Below are 18,335 nucleotides of genomic sequence, written 5' to 3' on the forward strand. Positions count from 1 at the left end.
CGAGCCACAACTACTGAGCCCACATGCTACAACTACTGAAGCCTGCGCACCTAGAGCCCGTGCTCTGCAACAAGAGAAGCCGCCGCACTGCAATGAAGAGTAGCCCCTGCTCGCTGCAACTAGAGAAAGCCCATGCGCAGCAATGAAGACCCAGTGCAGCCAAAAATAAAATAAATTAATTTTTAAAAAATAAAATTAAATAAAAAATTTAAAAAAAATTTTTAAAGATAACTACAAGAAGAAACAGCTAAGAATTGAAAGTGGGGGTAGGAAATTCTGTTTTATAAATAGACCTCTTAGCACTATTTGACATTTTAAAATATACATGTATTATTTTCAAAAAAAATTTTTTTTTCAGTTTTTAAATAAGTGATTTAGAGTTTTCGTTTTTCAGGAAGAAAATGTTCTCTTCTAAATTAGAACATAGTTTGTAAGACCAATATCAAAGAGCTTTCCCTGGCAATCTTCATAATTACCAGCTGAAAATCAAGGGTAATGATAACAAGAAATCCCTTATGGGCTGAATTGTGTCTCCCCCCAAATTCATATGTTGAAGTCCTAATCCCTAGTACCTCAGAATGTGATAGTATTTGGAAATAAGGCCTTTAAAGAGATGACTAAGTTAAAATGAAACAGGTGGGGTAGGTCCTGATCCAACCTGACAAGTGTGCCTTTAGGAGGAAATATGGATACACAGAGAAACAGCAGAGGTACACACAGGAAACCATGTGAGGACAGTGAGAGAAGGCAGCCATCTGCATGCTAAGGAGAGAGGCCTCAGAAGAAACCAAACCTTGATCTCAGACTTTTAGCCTCTAGACTGTGAGAAAATAAATTTCTGTTGTCAAAGCCATTCGGTCTGCAATATTTTTGTTATGGCAGCGCTGGCAGATTAATACAATATTTTTTTACTATTTCCAAATTGAAAACTCAGCATTGATATTTTAAACTCCTTGTATTTAAAACATTATTTTAAACAAAGAATTTTTCTCATTATTCCAATCTCAATAGACTTTCCTGGGACTTGGGATGGAGCCGAGCCTGACCATCCTTTAAAAACCCCCAAGGATTAGGAACCACTGCAGGGTTTTAATCACGGGAGCAATGAGATAATTATTTTTTCTAAAAGAAAAAAAAAAGACGCATTGTTTGCTCCTCACTTAATATGTGCTCTTGACGATTTAACAATAAGAAGTTTAGAATTTTAGAACTAAAGAGAACCTTACAGATCATTGGGTCCAATGGTTTTCAACAATTTAACATTTTTTTCCCCACCAAGCTAACCAAGACAATGAGTGAAGGGATCTTCTGCCCCATGAAACCCCCTGCAGCTGAGAGGGGTGGATAGGGGATGGGGTGGTTCCTCATTATTTTGAATTTTTTAAGCATCTGCTACTTTGCTTAAATATTTTAGTTAATAATATTAAATTTAAGGTTAGGTTATACAGATATTTCACAATGGAAGAAAAAGTCTTTGTTAAATAAGACTCAAAGAAAAGTGTTTAAATCAGAGTCCTAACTCAGTCCCTTTCAAGAATGTAACTTACCACCTAAGTTCACCTTCTATTTTGTCCAGATCCTTTTTTTTTTTTTTCATAATTGAGATGTTACTGGTTGTTCTGAGGATCAGCACAGACATTTAAATTGTATACAATTGTTTTTTTTTCCTTGGCTGTGTTGGATCTTTGCTGCTGGGCGCGGGCTTTCTCTAGTTGCGGCGAGCGGGGGCTACTCTTCTTTGCTGTGCGCAGGCTTCTCACTGCGGTGGCTTCTCTTGTTGCGGAGCATGGGGTTCAGGCGCGCAGGCTTCAGTAGTTGTGGCACACGGGCTCAGCAGTTGTGGCGCAAGGGCTCTAGAGCGCAGGCTCAGTAGTTGTGGTGCACGGGATTAGTCGCTCCGAGGCACATGGGATCTTCCCAGACCAGGGCTTGAACCCGTGTCCCCTATATTGGCAGGCAGATTCTTAACCACTGTGCCACCAGGGAAGTTCCTAAATTGTATACAATTCTTAACATACGTACCAAAAATCTAAAAAATCATGTAGTTGTGATTCTTTTCTGAACAGTTATTCCAGTGACTTTCCAGCTTAAAATTTGGAGGCAAATTTTCCTTGACAGGGTATCAAGTACCAATATCTTCAAATACTGATATGCTGTTACATCGTAAGTCCCACTCATTCACAATTTACTATCATATATACTACATACTCAAATTGTCAATCGTTCACAGCACATTAACAAAGTTACGAGAAGAACTGGACTACCACAACGAAAGATGTTACAGAGTACACAAAATTCTGACCAGGAAAGCCAAGATCAAGTAGTGAGTGGTTTGCTTTAGGAAACAATTCTACCAAAAACAACATGGGAAGAGAAGTAATTTAAGGTGTTCAAGGCATGAAATGCACAACTGACTCCAAACTGCCATTTAGTGTGCTTTGCATTATAGGATATAAAAGCTACCCCTCATCTATGGAATGTTAAGCTGACACCCAAGATAATCAAAGCCTTCCATTCAATATCCCACTATTTTCTGGTTGTACCAAAAAATAACAACCAGCAACTGATTTCACCTCTTAAAAAAAAAAGCATTTACACTTAAAAAATGGGATAAGGTGGGATTCCCTCCTTTTTAAAAATGTTTCTAGAGCTACTAAAACACTTGTATTTATAAAATAGTTGATAAGAATATTCCTCTGGATTGTACAAGCAGGGAGACAGGGACCACTGATAGGACCGGATGTGTGATATTAATCAGAGTTGCTTCTTTCTCTCCTGCTTCATCAGAGTCTGGGCTCTTCTCATTTTTGGTTTCTCTGTTTTCTGCAGGTAAGTCTTCTTTAGTCTCTTGGCTAGCCACTTCAGCCTGTTTTCCCTTTGCTCCCCTTTTCCCTTTTGTCTGCACTTTTTTGGCTGAAGATTTTTATCCTTTCCTGCTGCCTTTTTTGGCTTCGTTTCCACTTTTGCGGGAGCCGGTTTAGCTGACAACCTAACCGATCTCCTCTCGGGCCCTCCTTCGCCGCTCCCTCCTCGGCGGAGCTGACCTTCCTCTTGGGCATTGTGGCAGAGGGGCGGCGGGCGTGCGCCGCCAAGAGCCTTCGCGAAGCTGGGCTGCCTGGCCGCTAACGCTCCTCCCGCCGCCCGAGCTGCTGGGCCCCGCCCAGATCCTTTCTTAACCTTCACAGTACTCCCACAATACAAATCTTCCCAGCAAATGAGCAAATGTTCAACCACAACATAGTGTAACCCAAAGGATTATCAGGGAATCATAATGTAAAAGTGCCATTTTTTTAAACATCTTTATTGGAGTAGAATGCTTTACAATGGTGTTAGTTTCTGCTGTATAACAGTGAATCAGCTATATGTATATACATATATCCCCATATCACCTCCCTCTTGCGTCTCCCTCCCACCCTCCCTATCCCACCCCTCTAGGTGCTCACAAAGCACCAAGCTGATCTCCCTGTGCTATGCAGCTGCTTCCCACTAGCTATCTATTTTACATTTGGTAGTGTATATACGTCCACACCACTCTCTCACTTCGTCCCAGCTTACCCTCCCCCCTTCCCGTGTCCTCAAGTCCATTCTCTATGACTGCGTCTTTATTCCTGTCCTGCCCCTAGGTTCTTCAGAACCATTTTTTTTATTCCATATATATGTGTTAGCATACAGTATTTGTTTTTCTCTTTCTGACTTAATTCACTCTGTATGACAGACTCTAGGTCCACCCACCTCAGTACAAATAACTCAATTTCGTTTCTTTTTATGGCTGAGTAATGTTCCATTGTATATATGTGCCACATATTCTTTATCCATTCATCTTCGATGGACACTTAGGTTGCTTCCATATCCTGGCTACTGTAAATAGTGCTGCAATGAACATTGTGGTACATGACTCTTTTTGAATTATGGTTTTCACAGGGTATATGACCAGTAGTGGGATTGCAGGGTGGTATGGTAGTTCTATTTTTATTTTTTAATTTTTTATTATTTTTTTTTAAACTGTTTTTTTTAAAATTTATTTATTTATTTATTTATATTTTTGGCTGCGTTGGGTCTTCGTTTCTGTGCAAGGGCTTTCTCTTGTTGCGGCGAGCGGGGGCCACTCTTCATTGCGGTGCGCGGGCCTCTCACTGTCGCGGCCTCTCTTGTTGGGGAGCACAGGCTCCAGACACGCAGGTTCAGTAGTTGTGGCTCACGGGCCCAGTTGCTCCGTGGCATGTGGGATCTTCCCAGACCAGGGCTCGAACCTGTGTCCCCTGCATTGGCAGGCAGATTCTCAACCACTGCGCCACCGGGGAAGCCCTATTTTTAGTTTTTAAAGGAACCTCCATACTGTTCTCCGTAGTGGCTGCATCAATTTACGTTCCCACCAACAGTGCAAGAGGGTTCCCTTTTCTCCACACCCTCTCCAGCATTTATTGTTTGTAGATTTTCTAATGATGGCCATTCTGACCAGTGTGAGGTGATACCTCACTGCAGTTTTGATTTGCATTTCTCTAATGATTAGTGACGTTGAGCATCCTTTCGTGTGTTTGTTGGCAATCTGTGAAACACAAAAGACCCCGAATAGCCAAAGCAATCTTGAGAAAGAAAAACGGAGCTGGAGGAATCAGGCTCCCTGACTTCAGACTATACTACAAAGCTACAGTAATCAAGACAGTATGGTACTGGCACAAAAACAGAAATATAGATCAATGGAACAGGATAGAAAGCCCAGAGATAAACCCACACACATATGGTCACCTTATCTTTGATAAAGGAGGGAAGGATATACAGTGGAGAAAAGAAACTGGACAGTTACATGTAAAAGAATGAAATTAGAACACTCCCTAACAACATACACAAAATCAACTCAAAATGGATTAAAGACCTAAATGTAAAAAAAAATCCTAAATATAAGGCCAGACACTATAAAACTCTTAGAGGAAAACATAAGCAGAACACTCTGTGACATAAATCTCAGCAAGATCCTTTTTGACCCACCTCCTAGAGAAATGGAAATAAAAACAAAAATAAACCAATGGGACCTAATGAAACTTAAAAGCTTTTGCACAGCAAAAGAAACCATAAACAAGACAAAAGGACAACCCTCAGAATGGGAGAAAATATTTGCAAACGAAGCAACTGACAAAGGATTAATCTCCAAAAAGTGCCATTTTTAAACTACTACAATGTAAAGGGAATCTCTAACTTTTCTTGTAAGTACCATTTATATAGTTCACCTAATCTCAAAACCATCCATGGCTGGCCAATAGGCACATGAAAAGATGCTCAACATTGCTAAAGGCACATGAAAAGATGCTCAACATTGCTAATCATCAGAGAAATACAAATCAAAACCACAGTGAGATATCACATCACACCTGTCAGAATGGCTATCATCAAAAAGTCTACAAATAACAAATGTTGGCAAGGATGTGGAGAAAAGGGAACCCTTGTACACTGCTGGTGGGAATGCAAATTGGCACAGCCACTATGGAAAATAGTATGGAGGTTCCTCCGAAAACTAAAAGTAGAACTACCATATGATCCAGCAATACCACTCCTGGGGTATATATCTGAAGAAAACAAAAACTCTAATTCAAAAAGATACATGCACCCCAATGTTCATAGCAGCACTATTTACAATAGCCAAGACATGGAAGCAACCTAAGTGTCCATCAACAGATGAATGAATAAATAAGATGTGGTATATATATATATATATATACCCATATACACACAATGGACTATTACTCAGCCATAAAAAGGAATGATATTTTGCCATTTACAACAACATGGATGCACCTGGAGGGTATTATGCTATGAAATAAGTCAGACAGAAAGACAAATACTATATATCATCACTTATACATGGAATCTAAAAAATAAAACAAACTAGCGAATGTAACAAAACAGAAACAGACTCACAGATATACAGAACAAACTAGTGGTTACCAGTAGGGAGAGGGAAGTGGGGAGGGGCAAGACAGAGGTAGGGGATGAAGAGGTACAAACTGTGTATCAATATGAAATAAATAATCTACAAGGATATATTGTACAGCACAGGGAATATAGCTAACATTTTATAATAACTTTAAATGGAGTATAAATCTATAAAAATTTTGAATCACTATGTTGTATACCTGAAATGAATATAATACTGTAAATCAACTATACCTCAATTTAAAAAAAAAAAAAAACCATTCATAGCTAAGAAATTATAGAAGCTTCCTGAAAGATGGCACAGTAACAGAATGCACTGGATATATTTCCATCAAAACATCATTAAAATATATATGAAACCAGTGAGGAAGAAAAACCTATAGTCACAGCTGAAATGAACTGTAGAAATCAAGCACATTCTAATTTCTGATAAGGTTTTCTCCAGTCTCCAGTACCAATCAGATGTGATTAAGAGGAGTCAACTTGACTGTTAAACCCTAATTCAGGAAGTATCTTCTTTCTGAGACCTAATTTATTGATACTGAGTAAGTACTAATCTCATCTGTCCCAACCACCCCCCAAAACTTCAAGCATGGCTTAGTAGGAACCTTTTCCCATTAACTGCACAACTGAAACAGAACTGGGAAATAGCAACAATACCAGTTAATATTGGCAGAATCCATTTGGGTTTAAACTCCAATTCATCACCCAATTCATCAACTGGTTGATGAAACTCCAAAGCATTGACCAGTCTCCTCTTATACCATACTCTGCTTAATTTATTTTCAACCCCAATTAACTTGAAGAAACAATTAGGGCTTATCTGAAACTCCTGATGTACATTCTGTCATTAAATAAGGACCTGGAATAGGAGATTCAAAGCATTCTCTCAAATTCATTCATTTGGCCTTATGTATGGAGCGTCTACTATACGCCAGTTAACGCTGCCAGGGAAAGTACCAATGGAAAGCAGCCTGGGTCCCTGGGACCTTCCTGGCCTCTGAAGAGGACCAAAGTAACTGTAAGGTAAGAAACACCAAAACGAGTACAAAAGAATTAAACAAGCAAGCAAAAAGAATGGACATTAATAATGCTCGCTTGAGAAATATGTGAATGTTTTAGGAAAATTATTAACTATTTCATGGTGATAAGAAAATAAAGAAGTTATGAAATAAGAGAGTGCAAGACAAACTTTACAACAGAACAACTAAAATCATTTAGAAAGCAGTAAGTTGCAGCAGATATGTGACAGAAAATTTTATGGAGCACACACCAAAAAGTTAGGAAGAAATTAGCAAGAGTAGGAGGGAAGGTGATAGACAAGGCATAGGGAATCAAGTAAAACTCAACTCATGAGTAATAAGGAGTAGAATATCATTCCACCTATAAATAACAGACGCCCCCCCAAAAAAATAAAGAAGGCAGAATAAACAGAATGAAATCAATCACCAGACAATCAAGGTATAGCTCAACTTTTTTCTAAAACTTGAGCATTTCATCAAATTATAAATTAATTAGAAGTATAGAGGCATAACTTCTTCACTTTTGAAACAGTGGAAGAAATCACAAAAGTGTGACTGCATAAATATTCAAACAAAAATTAAGACAATGTCAGGGAGGGGGAAGGTGTCATGACAACAACTATAAAGAGATCATTGAAATTCTCACACATACACAGACATTCCAAACTAAGTCAATAGGCAGAGTACATGATCAGTTTGGGTTTTGTTGTTTTTGTTTTAATATTTATCTATTTATTTGGTTGCACTGGGTCTTAGTTGTGGCAGGCAGGCTCCTTAGTTGTGGCATGCGAACTCCCAGTTGCTGCATGCATATGAGATCTAGTTCCCTGAACAGGGATAGAACCCAGGCCCCCTGCATTGGGAGTGTCGAGTCTTAACTGCTGCACTACCAGGGAAGTCCCAACAGTTTGGTTCTTTTAATGGAATATTAGTATAATAATTCCTTTTTCATGGCTGTGTAAACCAACAGTACATTTTAGGGCAATAAAAGGGCAATTAATGTCCTAGAATAGCATTAAGGGTGCTATTTCATTTTTTTTTAAATTTGTTGTTCCTCTACTTGTAATTTAACTTAGAATTAAGTAAATGAAAAAATGTGCATAAATATGTTTATTACAGTGTCTTATGTAAGAACAAATACTGCAATTAACCTAAATGACCAATTTCAGAGAACAGTTTAACATATTGTCATTCCAACATAACAGACTCTCATAGAAAAATGACATGAAATGCTCTCATAAACATGAAAAGAACAAACAAAAACTGTATATGTATTCTACATTTTCCAGCTATACAAAAATATTTACATAAAAATGATAATGTACCATAATTAAAATAGTAATTCTACACTGATCTTTTTTTCAAATTTTACTTACTTTTTAATATTCTTTTCAATTAAGAAAAATTTCAAAGAGAAGGAAAAAACAATGATAGGTATTAACAGATTCATCTTTTTCAGGAGTAGGGCTAAGCACCCAATTCCACTTCCACATGAGAAGGCCATCTGTGTACAGAGCATGGGCTTTGCAGTCACAAAGACCTGGGCTTCGGTCCTGCATGAAGGTATTTACTAAATGTTTGACTTGAACTAGTTAAATTACTTCAACCTGCTATTCAAAATCAGAATACCATGTACTCCATAAGGGTGACATGAAGTAGGCTTTGTAAAGCACTTTCCATAGTGACCGACACAGTTAAGTGCTCAATAAAGAAAGGATGGCTATTGCTATTTAGGGTTATTTATTTTCTATTGCTCCCAAACCTGTCCCCCATTCCTAGCTAATCAGTCCTAAATTTTCTGATTTAATCCTATATAGCCAATCTTATCTCAGCTCTTTGATTTGTCACTTTTATTCACTTAGATCCAGATACCTAATAAGTACTAAATAAATAATAGCTGTAATTTCTATGCACCTAGTTTCCATCGCCATAAGCTTCAATCTCACTAACCTGCTCCATCCTCCTCCATCCCATCAATACCAGAGATTTCTAGCTTCCAAAGTTCAACCCATTTCCTAACTTTGGTTAATTTTCAACATAATATTGCTAGACATATATATACATAGTGCCAAGTCCTTGACAGGTATTTCACCTACTACCCAAAAGCTATAGAAACACTTATTCTGTCATAGAAGAGCACAGAGGTGAAAACAGGTTCATTTGACTTAAGTTGAAATCAGATTTTTTTAAATGACTACTACTTTTTTTTTTTTTTTTTCGTGGTACGCGGGCCTCTCACTGCTGTGGCCTCTGCCGTTGCGGAGCACAGGCTCCGGACGCACAGGCTCAGCGGCCATGGCTCACGGGCCGAACCGCTCTGCGGCATGTGGGATCTTCCCGGACCGGGGCACGAACCTGTGTCCCCTGCATCAGCAGGCGGATTCTCAACCACTGCACCACCAGGGTAGCCCAGACTACTACTTTTAAAAATATAAATCTAGTTGATTTATAATACATAATTAAGGTATACAACTCACTAGTTAATATTCATGACATACCCACTTTGTACCGAAACATACTGACTCTAACTCTCACCAACCCTGGAAGACTAGTATTACTAGCAACACTTTACAAGTAACTGAGGCACAGGAAGATGAAATAACTCACCCAAAGTTACACAGCTAGTGATTGACAAAGCAAAAATACAAAGCCAGATCTGTCTCAAAAACTTGTGCTTTTTCCAAAAAGGGTAAGTGAAATGTGATATTTTTTAAAAGATAATCCTCAAAAGAATATTACATAGTATAATAATACTAAATATCCTTTTAATAAAACATAAATAGTAGAAGTTGAACATATAAGCAGAACCCTTAATTTATAGTCTTGTAGTTTTGAAAAGAATAGACTGAATTCCCCATACTAATAAGACTTATTCTAAAAATTCATTCATATATTTAAGAAATAGTTATTGAGCACCTGCACCTACTATGTGCCAGACACTGCTACTATGACCTTTTTCTTGTATATGAAAAATAAATCCAGTCTAATAAAAACCTGCTTCCTATTGATTTCAATGTTTTAAAACAAGATACCAAAGAAGACATTTTATTCATTCTATTAAACCAGTTTAAAAGTTACTCAAAAAGTACAATTGATCCTTGAACAACACGGGTTTGAACTGCAAGAGTCCATTTATACTAGGATATTTTTCAGTAAATAAACATTCAGCCTCCCTATCCCCGTATGCAGAACCTGAGGGTACGGAGAGCCGACTGTACTATGTCGCTTAATATAAGGGACTTGAGCATCCACAGATTTTGGTATCCTCAGGGACTCCTGGAACCAATCCCTCACAGATACTGAGGGACGACTGCATCATAAGGGAGAAATTAAGAACATAAAACTAAAAGCACATAGGGATTTCCCTGGAGGTCCAGTGGTTAGGACTCAGGGCTTTCACTGCCAGGTCCTGGGTTCAGGCCCTGGGTTCAAGCCCTGGTCAGGGAACTAAGATCCCGCAAGCTGTGCACCACGGCCAAATAAATAAATAAATAAAAGCACATAAACTGTAATGGCAAGTGCAGTGGGTTGAAAAGTGTCCCCCTCCCCACAAACTCACGTCTACTATAACCACAGAATGGGATCTTATTTGGAAATAGGGTCTTTGGGGGTGTACTTAGTTAAGGATCTCAGGATGAAATCATTCTAGATGTAGGGTGGGCTCTATGTCTAATGACTGGTGTCCTTATAAGAAAAGGAGAGAACACAGGCACGCACACACAAATGGGGCCATGTGAAGACAAGCAGAGAATGGAGTTTTGCTACCACAAGCCAAGGAACACCAGGAGCCACCGGAAGCTGGAAGAGGCAAGAAACAGATTCTCCCCTAAAGCCTTCAGAGGGAGTGTAACCCTACTAAACCCTTGATTTCGGACTTATGGCCTCCAGAACTCCAAAACAATTTCTGTTGTTTTAAGCCACCCAGTTTGTGGTACTTTGTTACTGCAGCCCTAGGAAAATGATAGGTTTATGATATTCACCATTAAAATCAACAAGTTAACAAAAGTAATCTTTTTTGAAAACAGGTTTTCTAAACTGAACTACACATGTCCAAGAATTTTTTTTTTAATAAATTTATTTATTTATTTATTTTTGGCTGCATTGGGTCTTCATTGCTGCACGCAGACTTTCTCTAGTTGCGGCGAGCGGGGGCTACTCTTCGTTGCAGTGCGTGGGCTTCTCATTGTGGTGGCTTCTCTTGTTGCAGAGTACGGGCTCTAGGCACGTGGGCTTCAGTAGTTGTGGCTCACAGGCTCTAGAGTGCAGGCTCAGTAGTTGTGGCACACGGGCTTAGTTGCTCCGTGGCATGTGGGATCTTTCCGGACCAGGGATTGAACCCATGTCCCCTGCATTGGCAGGCGGATTCTTTTTTTTTTTTTAACAAATTTATTTATTTTATTTATTTATTTTTGGCTGCGTTGGGTCTTCGTTGCTGCACGTGGGCTTTCTCTAGTTGTGGCGAGCAGGGGCTACTCTTCATTGCAGTGAGTGAGCTTCTCATTGCGGTGCACGTGTTGTGGAGCACGGGCTCTAGGCACGTGGGCTTCAGTAGTTGCAGCATACAGGCTCAGTAGTTGTGGCTCGCGGGTTCTAGAGCACAGGATCAGTAGTTGTGGAGCATGGGCTTAGTTGCTCGGCAGGTGGATTCTTAACCACTGTGCCACCAGGGAAGTCCCATCCAAGAATTCTTAAATGGAACACAGTGATGACGGGGAACCAAGCAAATGTTCACCTTGTATGAGCATCAGTTACTCCCTATGCCCTCACACAGTGACATCCATGGGAGTTACTTCTTGCTCCCAGACTATTATGTTCCAGCTCCTAGGGTTTTCTGCTTCTTGAAGTTGTGTCTCATCCTTCACAGCCTACCAGGAGTCAACTCACAGCCTCCTCTCCAATGTTCTAATTTCAGGATTCTAAGTTTCTATGCGCTAGAAAAAAATCATAAAACTAAAATTATTAGAATAGACTTTCTAAAGTATGCTCTACAAAACACCAGGACTGGAGACTCTCCACAGAAAAAGATTTCATAATCAAGGAGTCTGGGAAAGGATGTCTGCTCTCCCTTTCGGAAACTCATTATACATATTAACACAGTAATGGCTCTAAAGAGCCCTGCCGCAAAGAAACCTATCAAACGTTTAACCTGGTATTTCCCAGTCTTAATTGGATACAGGTTTTTCCCTCAAAAGTTTTAAAATATGTCCCAACATTGATGACTCTAAATATTTCCTCTTTCAGAGTAGGCAGTATCTCCTATTATTTTTCTCGCTTTTTCTTCCCAGCAAAATCTTACTAATTTAAGGCCCTAATATAATATGTCATGTTTTCCTTACTTGTAGGAACACAGATATCTGCCTTGAACTCAACTGCCAACATACTTCAGCATTAGAATTTCAGTAGCATAATACTTTTGAAAATATAGTTACCTTATTATAGCTTAGGAAACACATTATCACATTTGATCCTCACAATAAACCTATGATACAGGTAATATGAGGTTCTGGGAGATTAATTTGTTGAAGTAAAGCTATTAACTGATCAAGTTGGAACCGGTCTTCTAATTAGAAATATTCCAAGTCTTGGACCTCTCCGCTCTACCCCACCATCAAAGTGCAGTGGGAAGGGAAAAAAAGCCTTGGCACAATATCAAAACCTAAACTGTTTTCTCAAAACTAGGCTAAAGATTCTCCAGTGACTTAACTCAGTTGCAGCCAAATTAACTGCTGCTCCATAAGTCAATCAGTGCAGTAAATGGACTTTGTCAGGAATATGTATTACTAAGATATTTCTCCCCTTTTCCAAAGCTGGAAACGTTACCCTTCAGACTGTCACTGTTTTACAGTAATGTTAAGATGTTGCTTTTGAGTGAAATGGAAGACAGGTATTTCTGCCATGGAAGACTTGAGTCATTCACAGCAAAGGTTACCAGAATTCACAATGTCTCCCGCACAACAACAGCAACAGATGAGTCAACTAAATATTAGCTAACAACCTGTTACTGCTTTCTAAGGGGAACTTTGTCTAACTGTAGAACAGTGTAACAGATACTCTTCTAATCAGCTATGTAATCCTGAAGTAAAACAAGATCATACTTTGAAAGAGAGAATTTTAAATACTGATAAAGAGATGCCACAAAGATGGAAATATTTACTAAAGATATTCTAATCACCCAACCATTTCATTCTCACTCTAAAATTGAAAAAAAAAATCTCACTGCTAAAAGTATCAGTGAAATAACTTAATCCTAGAGAGGGATGAATTTTAAAAGCTATAGGTGGAAATGTGAGAAAGGTACCTTTCCTTAACCAAACGTTTCAGGCATCCCAAAAGGCAAACCAAATACCCATGTTCCACCCAACAGCAGCTTAAGCAGTAAAACATTACAATGCAACTGAAGCCCAGTCTGACTCCTCCCAGATTCCTTTCTCCTTTCTCTCTCCCTAGAGGTTACCACTATCTTGAATGTGGTGTTTGTCTTTCCCACAGGTATGAATCCATAAACGATCCAGTAACAATGTTTTTCATACGGTTATTTTACAAATTTAATTTTATATATTCTTTTGAATACATAATACCTGCACTACACAATTCTACACAAGTCTCCAGTGACATGTCCCTCTGCTACCTAGTTCCCCTCCCCTGAACAACTAATGTAACAGTTCCGTGTGTATCTTTAAAGAGACACTCTATACATATGCAAGTAGTTACACTTACTTTAATTTGTCCCTGCTCTTTATACACAAATGGTAGGAATACTATATACTTTGTTCTACTATCCCCTTATTTTTTCCTCTTAAAAATGCACATTGGAAACTGTTCCCTGTATTATATGAAGTCCCTTGCTTTTTTTCCTTTTCTCCTAATGTTTGCAAGGTATACCACTGTATGGATAAACCATAATTTAACTATTGTCCTACTAGAAAGGTTACTTCCAATCTTTGTATTTATAAACAATATGACAATGAATAACTCATTATTTCATACACCTATAGGATAAATTCCTAGAAGTTGAATTGCTGGGTTAACTTTAATAAATACTGTCATACTCTATAGAGGTGGTACCAATTTGTACTCCTACCAGTAATGCATGAGTGTTTTTGCATGTTTTTAAATTTTATATGAATAACATGACTATATATATTCTTCAACTTCTTGTTTTTGTGGCCTAACCTTATATACTTGAAATTCACCCATGCTGATATATATAGCTCTAATTCACATATCGATTTTTTACTTAAAGAAGCTTTTAAGTAACTTCTTTGATTCATTCAAAGAGTCACCTATTTATCTGAAATTGCAGTTTTATATAGAAATACTCACCAAGTTAATAAATAGATTGTATGTATAAACAACTCATTTGCCAAAGACTACCCACCCTACTAAAGAGGTATATTCTTTCGGAAAACTAACAAAAACTGTCATTTAAATTTACTGCAATAGTAACATGACTCTGTTCATCCATGCTTTTATAATTGTTCTACCTGGGAGGAAAGGGGAGTAGACCCCACAGGGGAGTGGAGACTAACACCTTGACAACCGGCGGGGGGGGGGAGGAAAAAGTATCTTGGAAATAATAAGATAATTCAAGCATAATCCCAAACTAACCCTAGTTGTCTATTTAAAGTTTCCCCTCAAAATGTTACCATTAAATTACCAAAAGATTTTTTTTAAACCTGGAACAAGAAACAAAATAATTCATATGAATTTAAAGTCCTCTCTGGCCCCCCGAATAAGTTTCCTATAAGATGGAATACCGTATCGGGAATTTTTCTGCATATCTGTATCACATCCTCTATTAGACTCCTTTTCTATGTTAAATTTAGCAATGTGTATATTAATTTTAAAACCTCTATCTAATCCAAATTGTCTCCATTGAAATATGTGGCTAATCATATAATTTATAAGAATTCTTGTCAAATTCTTGGCTACTGTAAGTTACCATCGTCACCACTACAGTGGCTATTTTCGCTTGCTCACTGGGCAGCTATGTCCCCCTTTCTCTCTTCTAAAAAAAACCCATTTCTGTGTAGGTATCTACTCTGTCCCCCCATACTATTCAAGTACTTCAGAAGAAGATGCCCCCCTCCACACGTCCCAGAGTGGGCCATATTCCTCTAAGGGTAATACCATCTCCCCTGCTAGTGCCTACTTATAGGAACACAAGCCTAAGCCAGTTAGCACATGGTATCCCTGGCCAAAGGGACTGACTGAGCCAATGAGACTCATGAGGGCTATGCTGGGGCTTCCTTGCTCTGGACAGAGAACCACAAAAGGAGATGTTCTTGGCTAGGCTGAGTCGGATTTTCTTATTTGGGGCAGAAAGCATCCCAACTGTTTAACAACTTTAAAAAATGCACTGGTTGAAGATTTTGACCACCATCAATTAATGTATTTATGAACAAATGAACCATATCTATAAAACCTATGATCCTTTGACTAATACTGGCCTTTCTATATTTGGAGAGATTGTTGACTTTGACAGTGTGTGGTATTTCAAGAGAAGCACATGTGGAGGAGTGAAGGTTAAGGAATAGCAGTCACTGGAGGGATTCAAGGCACAGCCACATCACAGATCAAACCCAGGAAATGAGAAATATCCTCTTGCTTTCCTATCTGCCATGCCAAAAGCCACCTAGCCAATAAGAAAGTGAGACCTGACTCTGCTCAGGTCTATATTAGGAAAACAATGAGTATCCTAATCCAAACAAAACTCTGGGAGGGGTGAAGGCATCAAAACTGTCATTACTATTTGGGTGGCATTAATGAGTATTTCTTACAAATACTTATAAACTGAAAGTTTGTAATCACTAACAAGTTAAAGAGACAACATCGCCAAAAATAAATAACTTCAAAAGCACAGAAACATCTTACTGGCCTAATACAGACCCACCCTAATGGCTGTTATTACCCTATTCTGGCATTTGCTTCTTACTTTCTTACATTGTTGGCCTTGCTGATTTTCTTAAGAAGGTTTAGGCAGTTGCTTCCCTGTAGGCTACACAGCAATTTTCCAGTTCTATGACTCAGAAAGAGCAAGAGAAGGAAGGGCTCTCCTCTTCCATCCCTAGATAAAATCAGAAAATGTTTATTTAGCTCCGATAGAGCAAGGCTCAGTTAGTTAATTCACTGTACAGACTTTCACAAACTTTTTTCTCTTTCAAGTCAAATATTTACCAAGAACTTAGTATATTCAAGTCACAGGCTATTTATCCAAAGCCAATGCATGAATTATTTTTATCAGTTCCATACTTCCTTCCTCTACACCCCTAATAACAAAGTCAAACATTTTGAAGGAAAATATATTTATGCCTCACAAAATTTGCAATTAAACTTTTTGTGCCAGCATTGGTGGACTGGAGAGCAAGTTTGTTATTTCCGGAATACTGTATTGTGAAACACAAGGGTAAGCGATTCCACTTTTCTTTAAAAATAATTTTGTTTTCAAGTAATGTACATAAGACTATTTATTAAAATATAAATATCCTGTGAAAATAAACGGAAGCTAACTGCATCAGTGAATTAATAAACACTATCTGGAAGCAAAATCTGAACTGCCTACCAGGTTTGGTAATTCAGAAACACTGAAGGCACGACGTCTGCATTCAGACCATAAACCAAGGATCGCAAATACATGTAGGACCAATTTATATTCATTAACTGCTCCGAAAAAATTTAGTGATCCTTTCTGACGAGATGGCCTTTTTTTTTTTTTTTTTAACTCTGTAAACTACTCCCCAAAGAAACCTTACTTCGGGGGAACACATTTCACACTTGAGAATCAGCCAGGGCAGGTAAGTCAACAGCCTTCTGAAGAGGACGGAAATATGGACAATGCCGAGGACGGCCAGGGAACCGATGGGCTGGCCCTGAGCCGAGGGATCACAGCCGGGACGAACGGCGGGCCGCCTCTCCAGGGTTCCCGGCCAAGACCCCGGCGCCCCCACCCAGCTAAGGGAGCGGGTAGTGCAGCCCCCGACCGTCCGGCCTGGGAAAGTTCGCACGTCTGCATCCCCGCCCCTCGCACGGACGAGCCCCTCTGGCCGCCGCACCGTCGCCATGGCGACCAGTCCCCACCCCACCCCCGCCCTCCCTGGGGGCGCAGCTCCGCAGTCCCGCCGTGGCCTCCGGCTCTACTCCGGCCGGAACCTGGACAGGGACTGCCGAGCCCGGGGGACGAGGAACGCAAGGGGCGGGGGAGGATGAAGAGATGCGAAAGGCGGAAGTCACCCGGATCCCGGGCTGGGGCCGAGCCTTGCCCCGGAGGTCCTCACCCTTCACTTTGCCGAACGTCCCGACCCCCAGCGTGTCTCCCAGGATGTAGTGGCCGATCTTCACCCGCCCGTCGTGTTTCTGCTTCTCGGCTGTCGCCATCTTTCTCCAGGAACTGAGTCTGCGCATGGCGCCGCGGGAGGGGGCGGAGGGGGCGGGCAGGGCCGCGCCGGGGGCGGGCGGGGAGAGGGTGGGGACGCGGGAGGGGAGCCGCGCCGCCGAGCCACCGCCCTGCGCAGTCCGCCGTGTCCCCGCAGCCGGCCGTCGGGCGCAGACGCTCCCCCTGGCGGGGCTGGCGGGGGTCTCTGGGAGGGGCCCCGGTACCTCGCTCCATGCCCTGCATCCTTGAGGCATCGGGTGCCCGCCCACCTGCGCGCGGGAGGGGGCTTCCTGGATTGCAGAGAAGCGCCGCAGCCCCTCGGCTCCTTTCCTCTGGCGGAGTCGCTGCAGGCAGTGGTCTCCCCTAATTATTACTCCGGAGTCGCGGGGACCGCTCCCCTTCCTAATTCCAAGGTGGGGAGATGGGCACTGGGGAAGTTGCTTGGGTAAGGCAGATATGTGGCTTGTTATCAGTGCAGGGTGAATTGAAACATGGCTGGAGACACCACCCTGCCACTGTTTTCAAACCTTTTCATTTTTCCTGTTCGGATGGAATCTATAATAAGCCCCTGGGAGTTGTCACTTGCATATTTGATGAAGTTTCCTTTTCCTCCACCCCACCTGCCACCCGCGCTGCTCTTTTTTACTTTGAGCCACTAAGTTGCTATTGGGCACCTCGACAGCTCAAGAAGCGAGAGATGTTGGTCTTTCCTCCTGCTGGATGCCCTCCTGAAATGTTCTCCCCACAACAAGCTCTGTTGGAAGGAGCAGGTTGGGGTTAAGGGTGAATGTGTGTGTATTCGGGAAGCAGGATGCTACCCAGACATTTGGATGTATAGGAATTAATATTTTTAGATTATCAGTAAAATGTAGACTTTGAACTGAAAACAAGGCTTACAGTTGCATCAACCAAATCAATCGACAAATATTTATTGTACTTTCAGTGAGTAAAAGTCTATACAGATGGGATCATGGCATATCACAGGGGGAGTAGAGAAAGTATGCTTATTTGTA

At 40.4% G+C, this 18,335-nt stretch overlaps 1 protein-coding gene and 1 pseudogene across 3 annotated transcripts in view; both read right to left on the reverse strand.

Annotated features, from left to right (window-relative positions):
* Nucleotides 1-17,351, reverse strand: part of PRKAA1 (protein kinase AMP-activated catalytic subunit alpha 1) — a 51,105-nt gene extending 33,754 nt beyond the window's left edge. Inside the window, exons 1-2 of one of the 3 annotated variants that reach the window (XM_024121044.3) lie at nucleotides 17,225-17,312; nucleotides 15,894-16,017 (exon numbers count right to left, since the gene is read on the reverse strand). Coding sequence is in view for 1 of the 3 variants with exons in the window: in XM_024121036.1 (XP_023976804.1) it covers nucleotides 17,225-17,351 (127 nt within the window). In the remaining 2 variants the exon portion in view is untranslated. Of the gene's footprint in view, nucleotides 1-15,885; nucleotides 16,018-17,224 lie in introns of all 3 variants that reach the window. The other 2 variants (XM_055086531.1, XM_024121036.1) reach the window with 2 other exon arrangements.
* LOC129392301 (non-histone chromosomal protein HMG-14-like) lies at nucleotides 2,669-3,059 on the reverse strand (annotated as a pseudogene).
* Nucleotides 17,352-18,335: the final 984 nt, after the last annotated feature.

This window comes from Physeter macrocephalus, chromosome 8 (assembly GCF_002837175.3).
Source record: "Physeter macrocephalus isolate SW-GA chromosome 8, ASM283717v5, whole genome shotgun sequence".
NCBI lineage: Eukaryota > Metazoa > Chordata > Mammalia > Artiodactyla > Physeteridae > Physeter > Physeter macrocephalus.